The 24,782-nt window shown below is 35.8% G+C and overlaps 1 protein-coding gene across 5 annotated transcripts in view; it reads left to right on the top strand.

Moving 5' to 3' along the window:
- Positions 1 to 21,686, top strand: part of STAG2 (STAG2 cohesin complex component) — a 74,009-nt gene extending 52,323 nt beyond the window's left edge. For 3 of the 5 annotated variants that reach the window (XM_079318529.1, XM_079318530.1, XM_079318533.1), the window contains 20 exons: positions 267 to 384; positions 851 to 954; positions 1,804 to 1,896; positions 2,097 to 2,186; positions 3,222 to 3,425; positions 4,904 to 4,974; positions 5,290 to 5,377; positions 5,478 to 5,558; positions 8,043 to 8,135; positions 10,352 to 10,526; positions 10,928 to 11,067; positions 12,129 to 12,230; positions 13,837 to 13,985; positions 14,535 to 14,663; positions 15,018 to 15,223; positions 15,612 to 15,801; positions 15,886 to 15,999; positions 16,809 to 16,935; positions 17,267 to 17,344; positions 19,769 to 21,686. In XM_079318529.1, coding sequence (XP_079174655.1) covers positions 267 to 384; positions 851 to 954; positions 1,804 to 1,896; positions 2,097 to 2,186; positions 3,222 to 3,425; positions 4,904 to 4,974; positions 5,290 to 5,377; positions 5,478 to 5,558; positions 8,043 to 8,135; positions 10,352 to 10,526; positions 10,928 to 11,067; positions 12,129 to 12,230; positions 13,837 to 13,985; positions 14,535 to 14,663; positions 15,018 to 15,223; positions 15,612 to 15,801; positions 15,886 to 15,999; positions 16,809 to 16,935; positions 17,267 to 17,344; positions 19,769 to 19,792 — 2,376 coding nt within the window. In that variant the 3' untranslated portion in view covers positions 19,793 to 21,686. Of the gene's footprint in view, positions 1 to 266; positions 385 to 850; positions 955 to 1,803; positions 1,897 to 2,096; positions 2,187 to 3,221; positions 3,426 to 4,903; positions 4,975 to 5,289; positions 5,378 to 5,477; positions 5,559 to 8,042; positions 8,136 to 10,351; positions 10,527 to 10,927; positions 11,068 to 12,128; positions 12,231 to 13,836; positions 13,986 to 14,534; positions 14,664 to 15,017; positions 15,224 to 15,611; positions 15,802 to 15,885; positions 16,000 to 16,808; positions 16,936 to 17,266; positions 17,345 to 17,870; positions 18,539 to 19,768 lie in introns of those variants that run through there. The other 2 variants (XM_079318532.1, XM_079318531.1) reach the window with 2 other exon arrangements.
- The last annotated feature ends 3,096 nt before the right edge of the window (positions 21,687 to 24,782 follow it).

Consider the following 24,782-nt stretch of genomic DNA (forward strand, 5'->3'; position numbering starts at 1 on the left):
AGAGAAAAAAAGCAAAAAACTCTACAATCCCTAGCCACCTGTATCTCAAGTTCTGACAAATCATGTAGCACTACTCCTTGTACCTGTTGGTCTGGATTAATGTTTTAAAGGTAATTGGGGAAGAAAATCTTCTGTTTAACCAGATAGCTCGCAAAACTTTCTCTATATTTTTGCCACAGGCAGAAGCCAAGTGTGAGAAATCTCTGTATTATACTTCTGTAATAATCTTCATTGCTGATAAAATACTTAATCTGTTCTTATTTTAGTTGCATGAACATGCTGCTTATCTTGTGGACAGCATGTGGGACTGTGCAACAGACCTCTTGAAGGACTGGGAATGTATGAACAGTCTTCTGCTGGAGGAACCTCTCAATGGAGAAGAACGTAAGATTTTTGTAGTTCTTTGTTTATATTGCAGTGCAGTTTTTGTAACGCTTGAAGTAAGGAAAAAAGATGTTTACTTATATCTTCTGAGTTTCCATGACTGTAAGAAATCACTAATTCCATTTATGAAATGTTAGGTGGAGTAGAAAGAGATGACCATCTGGTATGGAAGTGTCACACAAGAACAATAGTTAGAAGAAAAGAGAAGGAATTAGCATGCAGTGTTGCCTTGGTGTTCCACAAGTTTAGACTGCACTTTTGGCATTAGAGAAACTGAGTTGCTTGTGAAACTGGTTTATTTATTGTTGCAAGCACCATATGGAAAAATTCAATACTTTCTGTGATGATAGTAGACCCAAACAAAACCCCAATACCCCAAAACCCAAACAAAGACCCTAATATACCTTAATCCTTGTGGAAAATGAAAAATAAGTTGTGTGTTGACATCTGTTTCTTCTATTTTCAGCTCTGACAGACAGACAGGAAAGCGCACTGATTGAAATAATGCTTTGTACAATTCGGCAAGCGGCTGAATGTCATCCTCCTGTGGGAAGAGGAACTGGGAAAAGGGTAGGAAGCAAAAAACCTACTCATCTAGAGATGTGGGAATGGCTCTGTGGGGCCACTGGGGAAAGATGGAGAAGATTGTAGGCTGTTGCTGCTGAGGAGACTGAGACTGGAGATTCAGCTTTGGTCTCTGTGTCTGACTACCTTGGCTAGTTTGCTTTTTCTGGGCTTGGGCGGGTGCTTAGTACTGTTTGTACTACTGCATTTGTTTGTACTATTAAACATAATCAAAATTGATTTTGAAAACAGTATTGGTTTGAAAGGAGGACAGGAATCAATGTTTGGGAAAAGCTAAAGCTATTTTCACTTTGAAACCAAAATGAGGGAAAGGAAGATACACTCCATAGTCTCTTGGAAGAAGGCCAGTCCACCAAGTGGCTTTTCTGTGATTATACAGAGTTTAGACAGCCTCTTTTGCTGAGGCATTAAGCCATCTTCTCTCAAGACTGGTGCATATTTTGGTAAGAAACCCTTTAAGAACTGGTTGAAAGCTTGTATGAAGATAGAATTGATTAATTAATTAACTATTTTAAAAAACTGTAAGCTGAAGGGGTTCCATTCTTATATTGTCGTTCCAGTCATGTTATTTTGCAGGAAAGGTAAACCTTATGTTCTAGGTTATCACTTCTGTTTTCCAAGATGTTAGGACTGACTTTGAGTTGCATTTTTTGAATGCTGAATGTTGGTTTTTTTCCTTTTTTTTTTTTTCAATTGCTCACTTCCCTCCTGCTTTACATTGATACATTATGGTGATTTTTAGAGGTCTGTGTACCTAATCATCGTTTCATTAGCGATATGAAACTTTGCACCAGAACTTTTAGCTGTAAAATCCTCACAATACCAATATTTTAGGTGCTGACAGCAAAGGAAAAGAAAACCCAATTGGATGACAGGACAAAAATTACTGAGCTTTTTGCGGTGGCACTTCCTCAGTTGCTAGCAAAGGTACGTTTAATTCCTTTTCTTGCTGATGGATGGTTGTTGAAATCTTTACAAGTGTATTTCTGTAATTAATGATACAGCTTGCCATGAGTTGTTTTTTTTTTTTTTTTCTTACTAATCTTTGTTTATATTTACTTGTTCTGTAATGAATTATGTTGTCCAAGACTTTGTCATCTAAACTTCTTTCCTTGTCAATTTTACAGTATTCTGTAGATGCAGAAAAGGTCACCAACTTACTGCAGTTGCCACAGTACTTTGATTTGGAAATTTATACAACAGGGCGATTAGAAAAGGTATGGTAATATCCACACATCAATATAAAATGAAAAGTCCCAGATTTTAGATTTCATCACTGGAATTTTGCTCATGATTTTAGAAGTGGTTTTTTGTGTAAAGGAGATTTTATTTATTGTAACACTTACTGATAGTGCGACTTTGATTTCAGAGTTATGATGGCTGCTCTTCTTAGAGATACTGAAAATTTGAGTTGTCTAAAGCCTATCTGGCCAGTTTCAATAGAAAATCCTGCCAGTTAGATGAACTTAAATTGACAACTTTTATTGCTAGGTTATGGTCATACTTGAGATAACTGTTGCAGATAAAGCTTATAGAAACAGCTCAGTAAGTTTTCTTTTTCTGTCACTGAAACTAGAAAACCACCATCATCATTGCATGAAAAAGAGGAAGAATACCAGATCACAAATTGTAGTTACTGCTCTCATTTTATCTGCTGTGATGATGAAGTTGAAGCTGTTCTCATCTCTGCTGTCTCCTTCTCAGATGTGCTATTGCATTGTGAAGGAAGTAGCAGGAAATCATTAGAGTCAAAAAGTGATAAAATGTGTAGTGGACAGCATATCCAGCAGTGATCAAGCAGCAGTGAGCAGCTCAGGGGAGGAATGTATGAACAGCTGAAGTTGGCTTTAGCTAGGGGATGTTAGAGTGTTACAAAACTAAATCTTCAATTACACAGCTTTTAAGACACACATAAACATGCATAAATGCCTGTGTGAGTGGGTTTTTGTGAAAGAGGTTCAGTTGTCATTGCAAATTTAATTGCTAGATAAGACTAAAGCAACAATAGCAATTTTTTAATCACTTCTGTGATTTGGTCTTTGACAAGTTCCAACTTAATTTTTGATAAATAGACTTAATTTCTCAGAAGCTTCACTCATTTTCTAGAAGGTATTTGTGTTCTGTATCAGTTAAAAAAGTAATAAATATAATTTACCTTTTAAATTTCTTAAAGGTTTATTAAAAATGTGTGTATATATATGTATATGAAAATTAAAATACACATTTTCTTCTTTGGCTCATCTTCCTTGTAGCATTTGGATGCCTTACTGCGACAAATCCGGGATATTGTGGAGAAGCACACAGATATAGATGTTTTGGAAGCCTGTTCAAAAACCTACCATGCTCTCTGTAATGAAGAATTCACAATCTTTAACAGGGTTGACATTGCAAGAAGTCAGTTAATAGATGAATTGGCAGACAAGTTTAATCGACTTCTTGAGGACTTCCTGCAAGAGGTATTTTAATGTGCAAGATCACCTTTTCCTGCACTTGTAAATATTTTCAGTAGTGTTTCTCTTTTTCTGCAAGTCAGAGGTAGGGATGGGAGCTTCCCTCTGGTTTTCAAAACTGTTGAGTCCGATAATGCAACAGTGTCACTGCTGTGATCCTGTGAACACAGACTGTTCTTTTATATTCAGACAGTGAGTCTTTAATTTTGATCTCCTTTTGACAAGAGTCGTTTGGGAATTTGAGATAAGTTTCAATAAACATTTAAATACATAAACTTCTTACACTTAGATTTTGAGGCTTACATTTTTGAGAGCTGTAGTGTTGTAATTCCCCTAGGATTCTCCTCAGATGTACTACTGTAACTAGTCTTGCCTGTGGTTGTGTGTTGCTGTTGTTAAATATCAAAATCTCTAGAAAACACTCCTCCTCCCTTCCTGAATGCAAGCAGATGCAGTTAGTAGATCAAAAATAACTTTGTTCCCACACTCTGTTGATCTGAGAAGTGAGAATCTTCTGATAGAGTATTTAACTTCACTATGTGGGATCTCTGATACTCAGACATAACTTGTTTCTCCTTTTCATCTGTGGTAAGGAGCATAGGAAGTGTCTTTTTGACAGCTTCATTTTCAGCATTTCTTAGATACATGTCAAGCTCTTCCTTTTTCTCTTGCTTTTTGTTGTGATCTAGAACTCCATTCTAGAAATCCTAAACCAGAAATGTGCCCATTTGTTTCCCTTTGTGATGAAAAGAAAGAATGAGAGGTAAAGCAAGGAAATGAGATGTCAGAAGTTGGCTTGAAGGAAAAGGGCAAATACTCTGGTGGAAGTGTTGAAATCCTTAGTTCTTTGATAGGTTGTGCAGCTACAGAATAGCAAAACTTGTGTTATCTCTGCTAGACTAAGGAGGAGTTTCTTGACCTCAGACAGTTTATCTTATGTACAAATAGATACTTTTTTGACCCTTCCATTTTTGCTCTTTTTTCACTAAATGCAAGTTTATGAGAACTTGTGGGAAGATTAAAACAAACCAGTTTCCTTACCTCACTCAAAGACTTTTCTGTGATTAAAGTTTATCTGAAGCACTGACCTGTGGCCCATCTAGTCCAGTGTCTTTTGTCTGACAGTGGCCTCTGCTGGATTCTTCAGAGAAAATAGAAGCACCTACATTATACATTGTATTCTGCTATCCTAGGCTTTTTCAGTTTTTTTTCCTCCCTTCTCCTTCCTTCCTGCCCCCCCCACTCCACTTCATTGCCACTATTTCATAGAATTGTCTAGGTTGGAAAAGACATTTAACATCATTGACTCCATCTCTAGCTGTGAACTACCCTTTATCTATAACTCTTCTAAAAGCATATGTGAGGTGATAAATAATTTAGAATCAGGTCCTCTTCTCCCCCCAGTTTGAGAGTATGTTTGGTTTTAGTAAGTTCCCAGTTCACTTACACTGCACTGCTTGACTCACTGTATGATTGTTGAATAGGGGGAGGAACCTGATGAGGATGATGCATATCAAGTCTTGTCAACACTGAAGAGAATCACAGCTTTTCACAAGTAAGTTGACTTCTGCACATATCTGTCAGTGTTTGTGGTGTGAGTGATTGGGGATTGTTTTCAATTCTGTATCAGGGTTTATGATGGGGGGGTTGTTTGTTTTTAATATGATGTATCTTTTTAATGCAACTTCGTGGAATTTGTTTGCTTTTTTAAAAATTTTGTGTATGTTGGTTTGGGTAGGGACGTATTCAATAGCTGGGTTTTTTTAACACTAATTTTTTTTTTACCAGTTAAGCTGTTAATAGTTGTTAACCTTAAATTTCAGAAGTATTAAATAAGTAATACTTTTTGCTTAATTTCTAATGCTTCCAGTGCTCATGACCTATCAAGATGGGACTTATTTGGCTGCAACTACAAGCTATTAAAAACTGGCATTGAAAATGGAGACATGCCAGAACAGGTCTGTAGTTAAATTGTGTTCTTTAGCAGCAACAACAAATAGCTTTTGTTGCTCTTTTATTGGCCTTTGTCATCTAATGCTTTTTCCCTTTTCATTTCAGATTGTCATTCATGCACTGCAGTGTACTCATTATGTAATCCTTTGGCAGCTAGCAAAAGTTACTGAAAGCAGTTCCACAAAGGTATGCCTTGTTCCAGTTGTATTAGTAAATAAACATTTGTACATAGCTCCAGTGTCACGTAGTTGAAACTGTGATGGAATTAAGACTATGAATTTTCTTTATATTGATACCTACCTAATTCTTTTTTTTTTTACAAGTTGTTCTGATTAATAGTTTTAGTAGTCACATTCTTTATTTACAAACCCACTATGTCCTTTAATTGTTTTTATTATTTAAATGTCAGAATTATGTTTGACAGTTTTTGAAGTAAGAGTAAATAAACATGATACCTGTCAGGCACAGTAACAATGCTAAGAAGAGGATAGAATGGATATTACCAAACACAGTGTAGTCAGCCTTACTACTCTCAGGTAGTGGGTTTGAATTTGTTTGAAAACCTTGAAGTATCAGTGACAAGTGGGTGAGATCTAAGAATCTGTATGCTGTCGTGGTATTCTTCTTGCTCAGTATGTTGCAATCCTGCTTTGCTCTTCATCAATCTCTTCTATCTAGTGTTAAATAAACATGTGAAAACATGAAGTTACATTTCAAATTTTTTCAGGGAATGATGGGAGGCCCTGCTCTAGTTCTGGGTACAGTAGTCTTGAAGGGTGAAACTCTGGCAAATGTCTCCTTTCCAATTTCACTTTTTGAAAAATCGTGGAGAAAAGATTAAGGTTTCCTGTATCCAACATTGCTTGAGGAGGTTGATTAGGTGGTTCACTGTGTGAGCTGCCAAATGAAAAGGAGCTTTTTTTGAGAGGCCTAGGTAGTTTAGGATGAAGTTTGTAAGTGCTGAAACATTCTAATGATTTCTCTATCTGAAATAAAAAATGTAAACACTGTAGTCAAACATATTTTTCTGCAGTCCTGTAAGAAGAGTGCTTTTTTACTTGAAATTTATGCTGTATTTGCACTTTGGAATTACTGTTAACACACCTTTCTTTAAGTCAGAGTGGAGACAAGCAAATCCTTCAATGTTTATAAACACTGATTATCATGCTTGTAATTAATATAAGAAAAATAAGAATATGACTGTCAACATTTACTAGGGAGAACACAAAGAGAACTCATGGCATGAATAATGTATGAGTAATTAGTAATCCATTATTACAATTTTCTCATTTTAATATGAGGATACATACATTTTTCCTTCTTTTTTTTTTTTTAACTTTAGGATATGGTAGTTTGAGCTTCTGGTAGATGCAGGAGTAGAAAATCATGTTATGTAACTTGTGCTAATGATCTTATAACAGAGAGCCTCTATATCAGATTATGGTGGTTTCCCCCTATCTATTGAGACTTTAGTCCAGTGATTAATTATAGTCTGAAAGTGTTATAGAGGAATAGGAACTTGACCACTGGCTGGCTAGTTTACCCATCTGTGCTTTAATGGTTTTTAACATTTCCAACCCCAAATACCTGATAAGAATGAGCTGCACAGATTGTTGAGAGGCACATAGGTGTGTGAAGGGTTTGGAGGCTTTGATGCCTTATTCCTTAAAGGGTAAACAGCAGTCTAGAGGTTTTTGTAGCTGTGATTAAAGCTTTATCACAAGTCTAATGGCAGAAGATGAGCTAAATACTGACAAGTTAGTTTAGAAATGAAGATTAACCTACCTGTTCTGCAAAAAGATATAATTTGTAATACTTTCAGCAGCAATGAAAAGAACCTAATTGAAAAGTGGTCTCTTTTGAGACTGTTTTCTGCTCCTACATAATAAAATTTGGTAAATTAAAGCTTTCATTGGTTTAACTTCTGTATTACTGCTATTTTATTACATTTATCTGCTTGACTGCTGCCAAATATACCATGTACCTACAGAAGTTCTGTTGACTTCTGTTCAATGGAAGTGGAAAGTATAACAGCAAAAGTCAGCACAGAAACAGAAGTGACAGACATGTACTGTGCCTAAAGATTTGGTTGGTTGGGGTTTTTTTTAGTTGGTTGGTTTGGGCTTTTTTTGGCCTCTGACACTGTCAACATCTGCTAACTTTGCTCTTTATGAACAGGTTTGTGAACTAACTATGGGAATTAGCTTCGTAATACATGCAATAAATTAAAGACTGTATAAATCGTTCAATTTTAATAAAAAGGCAAATAGTTCTGTATAAAGGAAAGAAAATATCCCACGTATAATTCTCTTAGCATCAGTGTAGTAATCTGAATGGTAAATGTTGAGAAAAAAAGTTTTATGTAGAAAAGGACTTCTCAAGTCATGTTTTACTTAAATTCCTGTTGCTTTTGTTAATCCTGTTGGGATTAAACACTATTTTCATCTCAACTGCCATCTATTCTTTGCTATACAGAATGACAAAATTGGAGAAATTGCTACTTGCTAATTTTATTTGTAATAGCGGGGGTTTTTTAAATAGTGCTGTGGACTTGAATGCTCAAGTCCACCACTGAGGTCTGTGGTGGACTTCTGTGTGAAAATGCATGCACTAAATGGGACTATAAAATTGAAAAAGCAAAACTGTTACATGAAATTATTCTCTTTGAAGGAGGATCTTCTACGTCTGAAGAAGCAGATGAGAGTTTTCTGTCAAATCTGCCAACACTATTTGACCAATGTAAATACTGCTGTTAAGGAGCAGGTTAGTGGCTTTTGTTACTTGGTGTCTTCTAACACTGTACTTCTAAAGCAGCTGAAAAGTTTTTCTTGCTAAAAAAAGCAAAGTTTTTCTTTTTTTTTTTTTTTTTGGCACTTTTGTGGGAATGTGATGTCCTGGATGTTCAGGCTGAGTGCCCTTTGAGTATGAATGCACCCTGTACTTGTGTGCTTGCCCTCCTTATGTACATAGGATTTCAGAGTCAATTTAAGCTTGATCCTTTCAGGTAATTTTAGGCAGCATGATGTTTTATGCAAAGGAGCTTTTTGTTTCTTTAGGTAATGACTCTGCAGGTGCAATAGAGAAGCCTTGTGAGTGTAAGCTGAGTGACTCCCATTTCAAACCTCTTGCTTACCATGTGCTAATGACCACATCTCCTGTGGAGCTGTGGATTCACAGGCTTAAAACTAGAAAAGCTGAGGATGGCAGTTTAAAAGAGGAAGTGTTTTGGTTCTGTCTATGAATGTATGTGCGTGCAGCTTCCCTTCTCTTCCTTCTGTGTTGTTCCATAACACAATATATTCCTAGTTTTTCAGAGTCCCAAGAATTTGGGGATCTCAAAATTAAGAGATAAAAAAGGAGTACTTAAGATGAGTGTGTATATGTTTATATATGCACTGTAACCTATGAGAGTTTGTTGTTGGGGAATGGGAATTTTTAGTAGTCACCTTTAGGAATGCTGTCACACTGCTCTGTTGGTAATAGTGTTGTTTAGAACACTAATGCTTGGATGCCTCAACAATGATAGGCTGCTTGGAAAATACGTGAGCAGTTTTATATATAAAACTAATTATAGTTAGTTCCTCATGCAGTTCTCCTTTGTGGGGAGAGTTTTAGCTGGAACTAAGTTCCTAAATATTTCAGACATAGAAAATATGGATATTAAGTATGAGTAAGTAAAGTAATGCATTGCAGTTCAGGTAGGAGACAGAAGTCCTGATTTTTTTGAAATGCTGGCATGAAGGGTTGTCCTTAGTTTTTGCTTATGTTTCAAAAAGAATTGAGGCATCATATTGGGAAACATTTGACCTGAGTTTTCAGGATTACAGAGTCAAAAACAAAAAATAAAAATTACAGGTTGAGTCTCTTCCATCTGCAGGCAAATAGTTCTTTGGCCAGGACACTCAGGATTTTGAGTGATGAGCACTGGTTACTGATAGCAGAATGAATTCTATGTTAAATGCCTTTAACAATCTTTACCATGCTAAATTGAAAGAAAATGAACATGTCTCTACAGGGGAAGGACCAGATTATCTTCTAGGTAGACAGTTTAATTAAAGAAATAGAAAGCCAAGAGCCTTTCTGCTGCTGAAGATAATAATAACCTGGTTAAAGTGGAAAATCTGGTCCACTGAGTCGCACAATTGCAGCTTTTGAAACTCCTGCTAGAACAAGAATATTCCTGGAGCTTAATAGGCATGTTGTACATCAAAGAGCTATCTAGTGTAATAGTCACAAGGTGTAGGGTGTGAAAGTGCTAGTAACAAAAATTACTGAAATTTTGAATAGGTATCTCTAAGATGCTGTATGACTCTCAGACTCTGGTCAATACTCAAGAAACTACAACTGCCTAGTTACACCGGATACCTGCCACATAGGGTACAATGTTCCACTTGGTATTGGTTCCACTTCCCTCCTCTAATCTTATGAAAGAACACAAGGGACTTCAGAGGAACACGTGTATATTTTTTTCGTGACTGGGAATTAGTAATATTCACTTTGAGGTGTTAGAGAACAGGCCTGTTTGGAAGTACTTGGAAGATTAGAGCCAAGGAGAAGGTAAAGCACTAAGCAGCTTGTTGCCTTGGTCTGTTAATTTGAAGAATGTCTGTCTATGTTAGGTACTAAGAACCTTCTGGGACAGTGGAGTACAGACATTTAAATCTGATATCAGATGCACAATTAGCCAGCAAAACAAAAAAATTTGGGGTTTCAAGCTCCTCATGTTTTAATTATGCAGTATTTTCATATTTAATTGGCATCATCTGTGCAATATTTTTTTTTTTTTGAGACCCAGTCTTGATACAGGAACCTGCTGTGTGAAGCTATGCACATTTTGACCTCAGTTGGCCTTTGTAGTTGTGTAGGACTTTAGTAGCCTGTGTACACTGAGATCTTGAGTATTTTGTCAAGTGCAAATATATTATTCGAAACAAAATTCACTTTCCAAGCAAGTATTTACTAAGCTTTCTTTCTAACAGGCTTTCACAATTCTGTGTGATGTATTGATGATCTTCAGCCATCAGATCATGACGGGAGGACGTGACATGTTGGAGCCGCTTGTTTACACTCCTGATTCTTCCTTGCAGTCTGAACTACTCAGTTTTATTTTAGATCATGTCTTCATTGATCAAGATGATGATAATAATAGTGCAGGTTTGTACAAAACTTAACTTCCCTTAATGTTATTTGTTTTCTAACTAATATCTTTGCTTCTTTGTTCATTTCTGGGATTTTGTGGTGGTGGTATTTGGTTGTTGTTTTTTTTCTTGTTTGCCTGGTTGTTTTTTTCTTTTAATTTTGTTTTATCATTGAGAGGTGTGCATGTGCACATGAGGTAGGTGTGTCTTTTAAATGCCAGCAGCTGATTAAAGGATTTTCTGTATTGGGAACATGTAGGCTCAAATATTTATCTCTGTAACAGGGTAAGAGACATTTCAGCAGACAGTGATCTGATTTTCTGAATCATGACCACTAGTCAGTATCAGTTTTACATATAAATGTTTAAACATGGAGTCTTTAAACCCGACAGTTTTCCTGTTCTGAACTCTGTCTAGATGGACAGCAGGATGATGAAGCCAGCAAAATTGAAGCATTGCACAAAAGAAGAAACCTACTTGCAGCTTTCTGTAAGCTCATTGTATATACTGTGGTGGAAATGAACACAGCCGCAGACATTTTCAAGCAATATATGAAGGTAAATTTGAAGCTCAGTAGTGATACTTTAATGAAGTACTAGAATACACTAGTTGTAGAATTTTAAACTATTACTTGTTTTTTTTACCTTCAAAAATAAAAGGTTCAAAATGTGAAGAATTCAAAAATTACTGAGATGAGTTTTACAGTTCCAGTGTGTGGGTGGTGGGGAAAGAGGAGGGAAACTGGGTAGTTATTTTAATGATGTTTTTATTAGTTTTATTTTCTTATTCTGATTGATGGTGTGTTTTTAATTCACTTACTAGTTTAGTAGGCCTTTTGAGACTGTTCTTCCCAAGATCAGCTCCATGATGTCTAGCCTCATGAAATAATTTATAAAGTTTGTAGAAAAGTAAAATTGAGCCCCTCTACTCATTCCCCCATTATCTTTATATTTATATCAAACTTAAGTTTAAAAACCGCTCTTGTCTCCTTGGATTCACAGCTGCACACTAATATGAGTTCTCATTTTGTGAACATGATAAAGCTTTGCTCCTTGGTGATTACCTTAAAAACTTATAATTTGGGCAGCCTGCACTATCTTGAGTGCCATACATATATTTTGATTTTCCAAATAACTGATTGGGTCTTTCTTAAACCTGAAATACTTAAACTGAAGAGACAGCTGTCTTCGTTGGGCAAATTATGGCTGTGATGCTGTCTATAAGTGCCTCCTTTCAACAAAGAAAATAAAATCCCCCACCAGACTTAAAGGAGTTACTAAAAAGATTAGATTCTAATCTTGTACCCTGAAGGGGTAAACAGGTGTCATTAACAAATATGTCATGGCCTTGAAGATAAATAGGTCATTCTGCCTCTAAAGTAATACTCATTGCAGGAATGAAAAATGGGTTTATTTCTGTATTTAATTTTTTAAAAAATTCTGGAGGTGATTTAGGGTATAATTTTGATGTAATCATGATCATGTTGGGTATTTTCCTTGAGATAATATTTGATTTTTCATTTTAAAAGAGCATATCCTAGATTTTGTTTTCAGAAGAATTCTACAGTTGCAATGTTTTCAACTAACATTGACATTTAAACTTTTCTATTCTTTCCTAGTATTACAATGACTATGGTGATATTATTAAAGAAACAATGAGTAAAACAAGACAAATAGACAAAATCCAGTGTGCTAAAACACTTATTCTTAGTTTGCAGCAGGTAAGAATTTACAGTATTTTTGTGCATGAAATTCTTTACTGTAGATGATGTCCTGTTGTTTAGTAACTAGTTTAAGGTATTGAAGAAATTTTTATGGATAGTAGGGATAAATAGGTCTAAACTTAAACAAATTTTCTGCCACTATGTGAAAAAGTGCCAGAAGTCTTCCTATACTTACCAAATACTGTACCACAAAAATGTAGGAGAGGCCAGTAAATACAAAATGAATGTAACTCTATGAAATCTTCATAACTTTAAAGAAAACTCTAAAGTTTAAGTAATATATTCAGATTTATGTTGTGAAATGGCCAGTTTGCATGTTTGTGAACAGATAAATGTTTCCTGCCTGTGTGGGGGACTGGGGGGTTTTTGTGGGGATTTTGTTTTGGTTTTGTTTTTGTTTTTTTTAACTATTCTGGGAATTAATTTGAGGTTTTAGTAATTTCCTAATTTTTAGGAGGGACTTCACACATTTGACATTAAAACATAACTTAATACTGTCTTCAATAAAATTTGTTTGTGTGGAAACCTGATAAATTCAGTTAAGGTTAGCATTTGATTCATCTGCTCACATAAACCATCTGCATGGATTTTATTCACAGGCTAAGAAGAGTAGAGACATACATCTCCAAAACACTCTAATACAGCATAGATCACTCCTATCTATGAAAAGAAAATTTACCCAAATTTATTTCTTCTATCTCTGTTTTTTTGACTAAAGGTTATAAAGCTACATAGTGAATATAGGTCTGGATACTGATCTTGGTGGAGACCAAACAGAAACAGTCCTTATTAAAGCTGTGACTGGTTTATCTGTATGGATATTGCCAAAACAAGGGAGGATGAGGCCTTTCCTTTTGATAGCAGCATGATTCTTAAGTAGCTGGTGCAACTGCATTGTAAAATATATAACTAAACACTCAATTTTTTATTCATTGTGATAAAAAAGAGTAAAGGGTGTGTTACACAAAATTTTAAAATATAGAAAAAATTATTATTGAGGTTAATTGCAGTCAAATTTAGTAGGATGAGAAAAGGATTGATCAAAGAAAAGACTGTTAAGTTCAAAGTATTTGGCTTTGACAACTATTGATGAGTACTTAAAAATCTCATAAATGGTGACAGAATTTCTAATGTCTTTGACAATTTCCCTAAAGACATGTTTGCATTTTAGATGTTTTTCTTTATATTTGTATTTTGAGAAGGAAAAAAAAAGAATTGGAAATTAGTAGTTTGACAAGGTATTGTAGTAATGACTAGGTGAGAATTGCCCCATTTATTTCTTCTCTGTTAGTGTATGTAATTACAGAATGCTACTAATTTTTTGAATTTTAAACTTTAGAACACCTGATTTAGTGAAGTGCTGAAATCTATCATTTGGTAGATCTACTAATTGTAGAGTGTTTGGACAGTGCATTTCAAAGTTTATCTCCTCAAGAGTATCTTTCAATTTGCTGTCCAAAATGACCATGTTTGTCTCTTGGTGTTGGCAGATTAGGAGTGGGGAGAAAAAAGCTGTGAAATACACTTCTAAATTGAAACTTAGCTCTGTGTGTGTTAGTCCAAATCTTTTAGTACATGAAAATTTCCCTTTTATTCCATACAGCTCTTCAATGAAATGATTCAAGAAAATGGTTATAATTTTGACAGATCATCACCGACATTCAGTGGCATAAAGGAACTTGCTCGACGTTTTGCTTTAACATTTGGATTGGATCAGTTGAAAACAAGAGAAGCTATTGCTATGTTACACAAGTAATTGTGTACTTTGTATTACTTCCATTTTTGTAAACATTTCTTGACTAACATGATTTTTTTTTTAGTCTTTGAAAATCAGTGTGTTATTACTAAGTGCATCAGCCCTAGAGATGATATACCCCATGTTTTAATTAGGAGATGACTGCAGTTTTGTCTCTGAGTAAAACCTAAATGTTTAATATTGTTGGTGTTCTCCAACATCATTGTATAAGTGTGTAAATTATGGCAGTGTAAAAGCTATAATGAAAAAGCCTTTTTTGTTATGGATAATATCTTGTCCGTAACAATAAGCACAGATCCACTTCATTGTCAGTGATTATCACACTGGCCTCATGCAGAAAACTTGCAATGCAAGGTAGAAATTGCATGACAGAAAGTGTGTGTCCAGATTCAAAGAATGGCTAGTGTTCACTTTGTTTGCTGGCATGTGGAAATACCAGATTATTGCTTTCTTGACATAAAGGAAATGGGTTTGGTTTGGGTAGCTCACAGGGCTTTGAACTTCTGTTTGTTCTTTTTCTGATGTAATTTTTAATTTGTTCTTAGGGATGGCATAGAATTTGCTTTTAAGGAGCCTAATCCACAAGGTGAGAGCCACCCACCGTTAAATTTGGCATTTCTTGATATTCTCAGTGAGTTCTCCTCGAAACTTCTCAGACAAGATAAAAGAACAGTGTAAGTATTTCCTTAATATTCTTAATATATATAATGATTTACTACAAAAGATGTGCATCAGAATAAATATATGTGTATTGTATTCACCTAAAGTGAAATCTTTGACACATCAAGGTAAGTTTAAACTAATGTAGTCAAGTATACTCACAGAGGGTAAATTTTGTTTATCATCGTGATTTTTCATGTTATGGTGGATGAAAGAAATTGTATTCCAGATCTGCTGTTGTCAGGCCTCTCTGTCAACTAGAAGTAGATGATAAAGGTTGGCCGATAATTTCAGTAGTTTCTTATTTTGACACGGTAAAAATTTGTTACAGATTTTTTGCATCTCTTTATTTCTTGTTTCATTTAAAGGTATGTTTACTTGGAGAAGTTCATGACCTTTCAGATGTCTCTACGGAGAGAAGATGTATGGCTTCCTCTCATGTCCTACCGAAACTCTTTATTAGCTGGTGGGGATGATGATACCATGTCAGTGATTAGTGGAATCAGTAGTCGAGGATCTACAGTAAGAAATAAGAAGACAAAGCCAGCAACAGGCAAGCGGAAAGTACCCGAAGGTAGAACTCTCATTTTAAAATTTACTAGAATAGATATTCATATAATCCGCACATATTGTTCCATATTTTTTAGTGTGACTGTATTGATATGCCTTAATGTATTTTTACAGAACAGGTAACTTCTGACCATGTATGTGTCTTAGTGGGAAAGGTATTCATTGGATTCACAAAAGGAAATAAGGGCACTACACAGTGTTAAGTCTTACAATAGAAAAGTTTAGAAATGCTCCAGCCAGTGATTTTAAATCCAGGTCCTTTGAGGCACATGTAAGACTTTGTGGCAAAAAGTAGTGATTTTCTGTATCACGCATTTAATTTGTGTTTCAACATTCACTTTTAGACTAGTTTGAAAAAAGCTTCATGGATGTTCTTCCTGTGTTTCTTCCAGCTGAAGAAAGCAGCAGTAGTGACAGTATGTGGCTGAACAGGGAGCAATCAATGCACACACCAGTCATGATGCAGACACCTCAGCTCACTTCCACGATAATGAGGGAGCCCAAGAGATTGCGACCTGACGAGAACTACATGGGTGTCTATCCCATGCAGCCTGAGCACCACCAACCGCCGCTTGACTACAAGTACGTACACGAGTAGGTCTGCTGTGTGTTAGTGTCATACACAAAACCAGTACATGTTTAAAATAGAATAATGGTCTCTTTAAGCACGCAAGTAACGTGGATGTTGGCTCAAAGGCAACAGGAAGAAGCCGCGCGACAACAACAGGAGAGGGCAGCGATGAACTACGTCAAGCTGAGAAGCAACTTGCAACACGCCATGTGAGTGGAGTGAAATGTTCCTTCAGTGGGTCAGAAAAGGGAGGGTTTATCAATGCATGTTAACACCTGTACCTTTTAACACTGTTAACATCTGTACCTAATCTTCTAAGTTTAAAAGTTCTCTGCATTCTTAAGGAATGTGTGGTTCTTGAGAAAAAAAAGTGCAGGTTGCAAACAAAAACCATGGGCATATGTATTGAAGAACTTTATATATTTCCCCTACTTATTTTTAATTGTTTCGGTTCTGGTATTTAATGTAACATAGTTTCAGTGGTGGCTTTTTAAAAAATACAGTGGCACCAATTAGTTTAATTAGAATGACTCCTTAGTTTTCTCATAAGATGGTGTTTCATGTAGAATTTATGAGGAAAGAGGATGAAGGATTGTGTGGGAGTATTTGTAGTGGTTTTACACATCTACTTTGTTTCAAAGACATATTTCCTCGCCTTATGATAAGGCAGAAACAATTTTTCCTTAGATGACAAAACTTAATTTCTTTCTCACTTGAGCATAAATTAGATGTGGAGTAGATATGCTTATCAGTTCTCACACCGTCTCAGAATACCCATTTAGAAATGTACCTAAATTACCTAAACTGACCTTTGTTAGGCATTCTCCCACACTGTCTTAGTATCTTCTGGATAAGTACCAGCTTTCTTTAGTAGTGGTTATGCATTTATTTCATTACTTCATTTCTGTTTTTATCTAATGGGATTATCATTTGTTGGGAGTCCTTACTGGGCATTAGCTTTTTAAATAGATAGAAGTTAACTTGATTTAGTGCTGAACATTATTGCTTTTCATTTCAGTCGACGTGGCACAAGTCTAATGGAAGATGATGAAGAGCCAATCGTTGAAGATGTGATGATGTCATCAGAAGGACGGATTGAAGATCTTAATGAAGGCATGGATTTTGACACCATGGACATAGACCTAGTAAGAAGTTTACTTCTCTTTTAGTGGGCTTGGGATTTGTATTTCTGCTCTTAAAGGAAGACATTTTAATTAAATTTTTCGTGTGATAAAACAAAAATCATTCTGGTTGCTTTCTGCATTGTTAAAGCTCTGTGCTGTTGTCTGTATACAAGAGCCATCTGCTCCAACTGCCATACAAAAAGTGAGGACACTTCCTGTCATAACTAATAACATTTATCTCTTGTGTATTCTTACCCCTTGAGAGTTCAGCTTCACTGACTACAGTGTAAAATCTCTGTTTTTCTAGTGAAATTACACTTAACCTGTTTGTTTGTTTGTTTGCTTTCTAAAGCCACCATCAAAGAACAGGAGAGAAAGAACGGAACTAAAACCAGATTTCTTTGACCCCGCTTCAATCATGGATGAATCGGTAGGTTAATTTATGTAAGGGGAAAGTAATGTAAATCAGCCTTAAGGCTGCCATACTCTTCCTTTAGATTTTAAATGGAAAGAATGCAATCTTCAGGTTGTCATTGTTAGCTTATTTTGACAGACTGGTACAGTAATTCAACTCCATACATTCTAGGATAGTCAGTTCCTTGCCATTTTATTATAGGATTTTTGTTCTTTACCTATGTAAAAATCAAAAGTCTGATTCTCAGCAGAAAACACATTTGTTATGGAAAAGATCCTTGCAGAGGCTGGTAGCAAAGAGCATTAGAAAGATAGAGAAATGTGCATACATGGTATTAAAGGCAAGTTTCCTGTTGTGCTGAGCTTAGTTCAGTGACTCTGATGTCATTGCCAGTGTCAGCATTAGATGGTTTGCATTTTGTGTTTTTTTTTTTTTTATTGGCATATTTACTTTTGTGCATAAGTAAGATAATGGAGAAAATAAGAGATAATACAGATATCTGTTTATAGAGATGAGAGGTATTTTTTCTTTCCATATGAAGTTTTAGGTCCAAAACATCCGAAGTCTGTAGTTTCTGCTTGCAGTTGCCCTTTTATCCGACTTGATAAATCTGCAGTCTCTATTCTCTTTTAAAAATCTGCATGAGGGATTCCTTCTGTCTTGAACCACTTGTAAAGTATGCAGCCATTTTTGACCTTGGGTAGCTGGTACAAATTACACTGGAAATAACAAGCTGCAGCAAGCCAGCAGAGGACAGTACAACAAGGCTTCCTGGGAATCTTGGACAGCTTGGTGGAATTTGGAAGATGGTTATGCATTTTTTTTTTACAGTACTGCAGCGTGAACCTGTTCTTGTTTATGGGAGAAAGAAGTCCAGATACTGTTTTAAATGCAAATCCATATATTTTGTACCAGCAGGGCTTTGCTTTAGTGATAATGAATCAGTTAGGTTGTGCATCTGGCTATTGTGTGTTCTGTTCCTGAAGTAACACCAAGAAACTATCTTTCCTGTTCTCTGACGTTCTGTTTTACAATAGTTCTTCCCTTCCTCGTCTCGGTTTTTCCTGGACTGATCTGTGAAGTACCAGTCACTTTATAATCTGACAATGCTGAAACCTTGGCCTTCTCCAGGTTTCATTTAATTGGTTGGGGAACTCCTTTATCTTCGCGGCTCCAGCGCTGGCTGGGGCCGCTCTGACAGGCTGGGGCTCCCTCGCTGCAGTGCGCGGAGCGGCCGCGCGGGGGCAGGCGCGGTTAGCGCAGCGCGGGGAGCCGGGCGGGGCCGGGGCTGCGCGGCCGCTCCCTTACGGAACCGCGGCGGGACACGGGCCACGGGCGCTCCGGCACCCGGCAGCCACTGTTCGCTGGGAAAAAAACACTCCATAAATGAAAACACTTCTCTGAATAAAGTTAATTTGCTTTATTCGTATGATTTATTTCAGAGATCCCCTATTCTTGGAGTTGTCGCGCTTGTTTTTAATAGGCGTAGGCGTAATAAAGCTGTTTAATTTATTCTGATGCACATGGTTTATGATCAGACTTCTGGTCTGATGTGCCCAGTTATTGATCACACCAGAGGCAGTTCTGTCTGTGTGCTCTATTATAGAAGGTACCCAAAGTGAATGAATTCAAAGAACAGTAAAAATTGGTTGGTAAACAGATGAATATGAACAGCAGTGTTAAGGGTCAGGAAAGCTTAGTCCGTTTTGCCTCTTGCTGATTTTATAAAGTCCTGTAAAAGCTAGGACAGTCACAAAATCTGGATCTTCTCGACTTTTTTTTTGGCACATCTGTTGTCATACATATTTCCATTGGCATAGAAAACTGTGTGGCTTGTTCTCACATGGGAAGTGAAAATTGATTCTGTTTTAGGGAAACTTTCTTTCCCTAGTTACACAATCTCCTGAAGTACAGTTGCTTGATTTTTTACCTGATTATTGAGTTTTTGCTGTCTTCTGACAGAGTGGATACATTTCCTAGGAAATGTTAAATTTGTGTCCTGGTTGCTGATGTGGGATGACCTGTGGTTTATGTGATCACAGCCAGTGTCTGGAGTGTTTCATCCCAGGTTTAGTTGCTGGTAGTAACACACTTGATTTCAGGTTAACACAAATAGAATGCCATTGTCAAAGAAGTCTGAGTTAGGCACCTAACTAAAAATTCTTTTCCAATTATTACCTAAAATAGTTAAAACACAGACTTTATTCCTACTGGATCTAGTTACTTTCAAGTGTGAGGAAAATATTTCTAATGAACAAGGAGCCCTTTTCACATTGTCTAAATCAGAAGTGTGGTTAATCTGGTTTGGAAGAAAAATAAACTTAATAATGCCTTAATATATCTTGAAGTGTCTTAATCTTAAATTATATACTAATTGCTTTGTTCTTTGTTAAATGTGTATTAGACTTCAAATTGACACCGTTTCTAACTTTTTTTTAGGTTCTTGGGGTGTCAATGTTTTAATACCAGAGCAGCAAATAAATCAGTGGTGAAGTCATTTTCTAAGTGGAAGAGGAAGTTTTTCAATACAAAATTGTGGTAGATACAGTGAAATTCTGAACAGATTTTTCTCTAAGGAGAATGACATGCTTTCAAGATCAAGTGCATTGAAGGGGCAGTTTTGTTTGCCTGAAAGAAAAAAGAAATGTAAAGGACAAGTAAACAATTTGAGGATAAGCTACACTTTTTGTTGGGAAAAAAAAATCAATATTTTATTTATGTGCTATCAGTTTCTTTCTGGATCATAAGAAGTATTCCCTTGAGTTTTAATCTTAACAGTCTGAGAGGTGTTTGGTACAGATTTGAGCCCCTCTCTATACATTTGCTGGCTATACTAAATAATCATGAGCTCTGCTGGATTGCTGTTCACATCCATGAACTGTAATAGTAGGTGGATTGGTTTTCTCAGTGATAGAATGAACCAGAAGAGTTGTCAGTATTTTCAATTAAATGCAAACTTCAGCAACAGAAGGTTTGTATTAATTAATCATGGGGAAAAAAAATACATAAAGCAGAATTTTAACAGCTTTTTGATCTAAAACACACTTTTTATTCCGAAAGCTTCATGTCAGCCTTCTCAGAAAGGTCTGTAAGCTACAAGATACCAGAACGTAACAGATTTCACTCTTGCTTGCCCATTACCAACCCTGAAAGTTTGCTTGTCCTTTAAGAAAAATGTAATGTTGTGAAATTCCTTCCAGTAGTGCCACTGTATTTTGTCTCCAAATAAAAGAAGCTTATTGTAGTATGTTTGCAGAAAAATTCTAAACAAAAATTATACAGCTTATTAGAGTGTGGGAATAGGGATCTAAATTTTAAATAAAATTATATATATATATAAATTGGTGCTGATTTTATAATTGCGCAGTTTGTTTAGTTTTTTCTTACTTTTAAATTCCAACTTAAAATTATGAGGTTTCAGAAATATATTGAAAGTTTAACAATGTTTAAAAATAGAAGAGCATGAGAATTCATGCTTTAAAATGATTTTTAAATTTGTATTTTATATTGTTTTATCTATCTGTCTTTGCAAGCAGTCTTCAGGTTAAAGATACTTCTAACAGGTTACAGTACATTTCCTCTATATGTAAATTAGATTGGATAATAGAAACTCATAAACAATCCATAATATTCTTTGAAAGCTAAGCTTTAAACTTCATTTTGTGTCCATTCACAAATAAATTAAATTTGGTCTAAAATAGAAAGTGGATCTATGCCATTTTGACATTGACTCATTTTGCAAGGCTTAGGCAGCTAGACATCATTTTAAAGGAAATATTAACTTATATTACATATGTATATTTTTTGTCAGTTGTCTCTCAGTTCTTGAGGTATATTATTTTAATCATTCCATGCCTTAATACGCTTGCAATACAAGAATCTCCCCAGATGGGTGAATACAAAAAGGCTTCCTGTTTTTAGACTCAGAAATTAAACATTCGGCTGTGGTAGCCAAAAACCATAGATTATCTAAAGGATCATGATAAAATATAATTATTTTACTAGGTCATGGGGTAACAACAAAATCAAAACTAGATCTGCCTAACTCATTTTACATAAATAAATACTCTCATGTCTAAAAGTACTGCCTATATTGTTTTCCACACCACTGCATTTAATAGAACTGCTGAGAGGACTGTATATATGATTTTAAACTTAAGTTGATTTTTCTTACTCTTGAAGGAGTGTTTCTTTGTGAAAGCAGTTCTTACAGCTTTGTTTTCAACCAGCTAAAAATGTTTTATATATTTACCTTAACCTGTTGTCCTCCACATTCTATTGTCCTAATTGTACTGTTTTCTGATTTGTATTTATGTCTTGAGACAGTAACTTTTTGAATAAAAATAAACCTACAGTATGTTGTATGTTTGATCTTTTTAAATTGGGGTTATGGGAGGACAGTGAAGAAAGGGGTATGAGTAATGCAAATGTTATGTTTATAGAAATTAAAATCTTTTTCCATGTCTTTTAAGTGTTTGTCTCAGAGTTGGGATAATGTATGAAAAACTGCACTGTTTTATATTTGTAATAAATTGTACAAGTTTTTAAAATGTGAATAAAGCACTAATTGGGTAATAATTTAAAGCAGAAAAGTTAATGAAATCATGATTGTTTTAAATATGCTTTAATTTGAGATAAACTTGTTCAAAGAATTAGTGTAAATACAGAGTGAGCTTTTGAAGAGGTTAGTACCTGCAAATAAAATTTTTAAAATTTGTATAGAACTTTTACATGCCAAGGAAGCAGTGGTTAATTATTTTTGTGTTACATTTTTAAAAGGTGTATTAATAACCTTTCTGTTGGTTTCTTTTTCCTAATAACTACTACCTGATTTTACTCAGAATGCTTTTGATTCTGACATTGGAGATGCTGTACATAGTCCAATGGAAATACCATTAAATGTGTATGCTACTTTCCATTCCTTAAATTGATCATACACCTGGTACAATTCTTAATTGGCCAGACAGCAAGGGAATGAGGGGAAAACCCTAAACATCCCTTCCCCTCCCATTCCCCTTTCCTCAACTACTGAGCACCTCTAGCTGGGGTTTGAAAACTCCTTTCTGGTACAAGACTTTTTAAAGCAGTAATTCTAAAATCTTAAAAAGTAAATACTTTTAATCCTTGCTGATGTAAGTTAAGGAGTTTTGGGTTGGTTTTTATTTTAGTTATTATTATTATTGCAAATGTTCGTTATTCCTATCTCTAAATCTTGCTGTAAGTTTAATAGTATCTTGTGAAAAATTGTTTTAGTAGGTTCTAAGTTTATAATGCTATAAAAATACCTTCACTATACAATGTAAAGTCTGTTCTAGTTCAACCATTTTAGTAAAAAGGCCTGTAAATGGAATAAATTGGAGTTTTGAAGAGAGATACGATGAAAATGTAGAAAAAAACAAGCTACTCAGAGAAAGTAAAGCCTGTCCTCTGGTTTAGCAGAGGCTACAGGGAAGGTATTGACACAGAATGAATTTCAAAGGAATAGTCTCCACATATTCTGTAAAAAGTATTTCTTGATATTAAACAACCAAAGACAATATGTAAGATGTTAGTGATGCCTGTTGTTTGTTTGGCTGGGTTTTTTTTCTCCTTTGGTTAGTGTGATGCTGATTCCTGTAGTGTTAGAGATTGTAAATCCCCATCTTTAATCTCAGTCTAACTGAAAGAACACCTCTTTAAAATGTGCCCCTCTGTTTCCCCCTGGTTTACTCATACACTTGTCCTTGTGCAGGATTCAGTACAGTACAATACAGCAGTACAATTACAATTGTACAATACAATTACAATTGTACAATACAATTAACTTGCAACCCATACTGGATGTTTTCAGCTGCTTTGATTCACAACAATGCTTTGCTGCTTTTTTTACCTATAGATTCATTAATATTTTTTAATAGCCTGATGAATATCAGGGACTTGTTCATTCTTTGAAGCATTTGTCAAAATCCTGAAGTTGTACTTCAGAATTCCTTTGATAAAACACAAATTGATTATTTAAAAATATTTCCATTCCTACATAACTGCTTTAATTTAATAGTCTTCAACCAATTTGTGATACTGAAATGTAGCTTATGTCATTGCCTCATTTTTCATAATAATTTCTTGTTCTGAGATTTTTTAAATTTCATGTATACTTGATGGCATCCAAAAGATACCGTATTTTTGATGGAGATGGATGATGACACATACTCAGAAAACAAGGTAATGCAGGACTGCTCTATAATAATTCTGTTATAAAAGTAACAATTCCCTGTGAATTGTGCCTGTCATTTTGCTCAGCTGTCCTTCTCTCTTGTATGTCTTCTTCATGTTGCTGATCTTTCTTGAATCTATTTCTTTGATTAAATTTCAATTTTCATATTTCTTTAAAGTTTTTACCATTTAGATGTTGTTACAGCTGTTGTAAATTATGCCTTCCAGCTAGAGGTTTGGTTGCTGCTTTTTGTTGGGGTTTTTTGTAGCTATTGCTACAGATAGCTTTTATTTTGATTTTATGGATGGAAATCATTGTGGCAGTACAGTGGTGAGAATCTATAGCTGTGCCCAGAAAAATGATCCAAATCATGTTAAAGTGGTTGGATGGCTGGCTGACAGGACATGTCCCTGTCCTTCACAGAATGTGTATGGTTCTTTGATGTCCCCATGCTTCCTAAACCTCATTGTGTAATTTCTGCTGAGCTTTTCTCAGCAGTTTTTTGATTGGAAAATAAGAGAAGTCATTGTGTTCTGTGTATATTAACTGTACATTTTTGTCTAAGAAAAAGCTGCAGTTCCCAGCTTTAAAAGTGAAAGTTGTATTCAGCTGATAACAGCTTGAATTCTGCACTTTCAGAAAAGCTATTTAAAAGAACCTAATAAAATAAAATATAAAAGTAATAAAACCTCTGGAGGCCTAGAACATCTCAAATTAGGAAGGAGATGTGAAGTTGGTAGTTCATGAGAGCATTCAAGGAATACAGCAAGGCTTGGGAAATTGGATTAATGAGCCTGCAGACAGTTTCCTGTTTGCTGAGGTGGGTAATGGCAGGTGGGAGACCAGTGCACACAGCAGCAGCTTGTTCCCAGTCTGGTGGGCTGTGAGTACAGCTGGAATGATCTCTCAGAAATTGAGCAGGGAATGGTCCTTGTGCTCACCTACCCCTTCTCCAGGCTGCTCATTCAGTCCCTTTGCCCTAAATCCCCTGTCCCATGTGTAGGGCCCTGGCTGTGGGCACGGTGTGAGCACTGTGCTGTGCTTGCTGCAGCTCACGGGAGGGCTCAGGGCTTCAGTACCCCTCTGATCCCAAGCTGCCCAGCACTGGGGTTTCCATGCTGAGAGCTGCAGCCCCTCTATCCTGGCCAGGAGCTCCACATCAGCCTGTTTCCCACCCCATGTGGCCATCAGGGCAGCCTTGCAAGCAGCTGCTTTGTGAAAAGCAGTTAAACCACAGTTCTTGAGCGACATGTGCACCTA

The sequence above is a fragment of the Erithacus rubecula genome, assembly GCF_903797595.1.
Source record: "Erithacus rubecula genome assembly, chromosome: 15".
NCBI lineage: Eukaryota > Metazoa > Chordata > Aves > Passeriformes > Muscicapidae > Erithacus > Erithacus rubecula.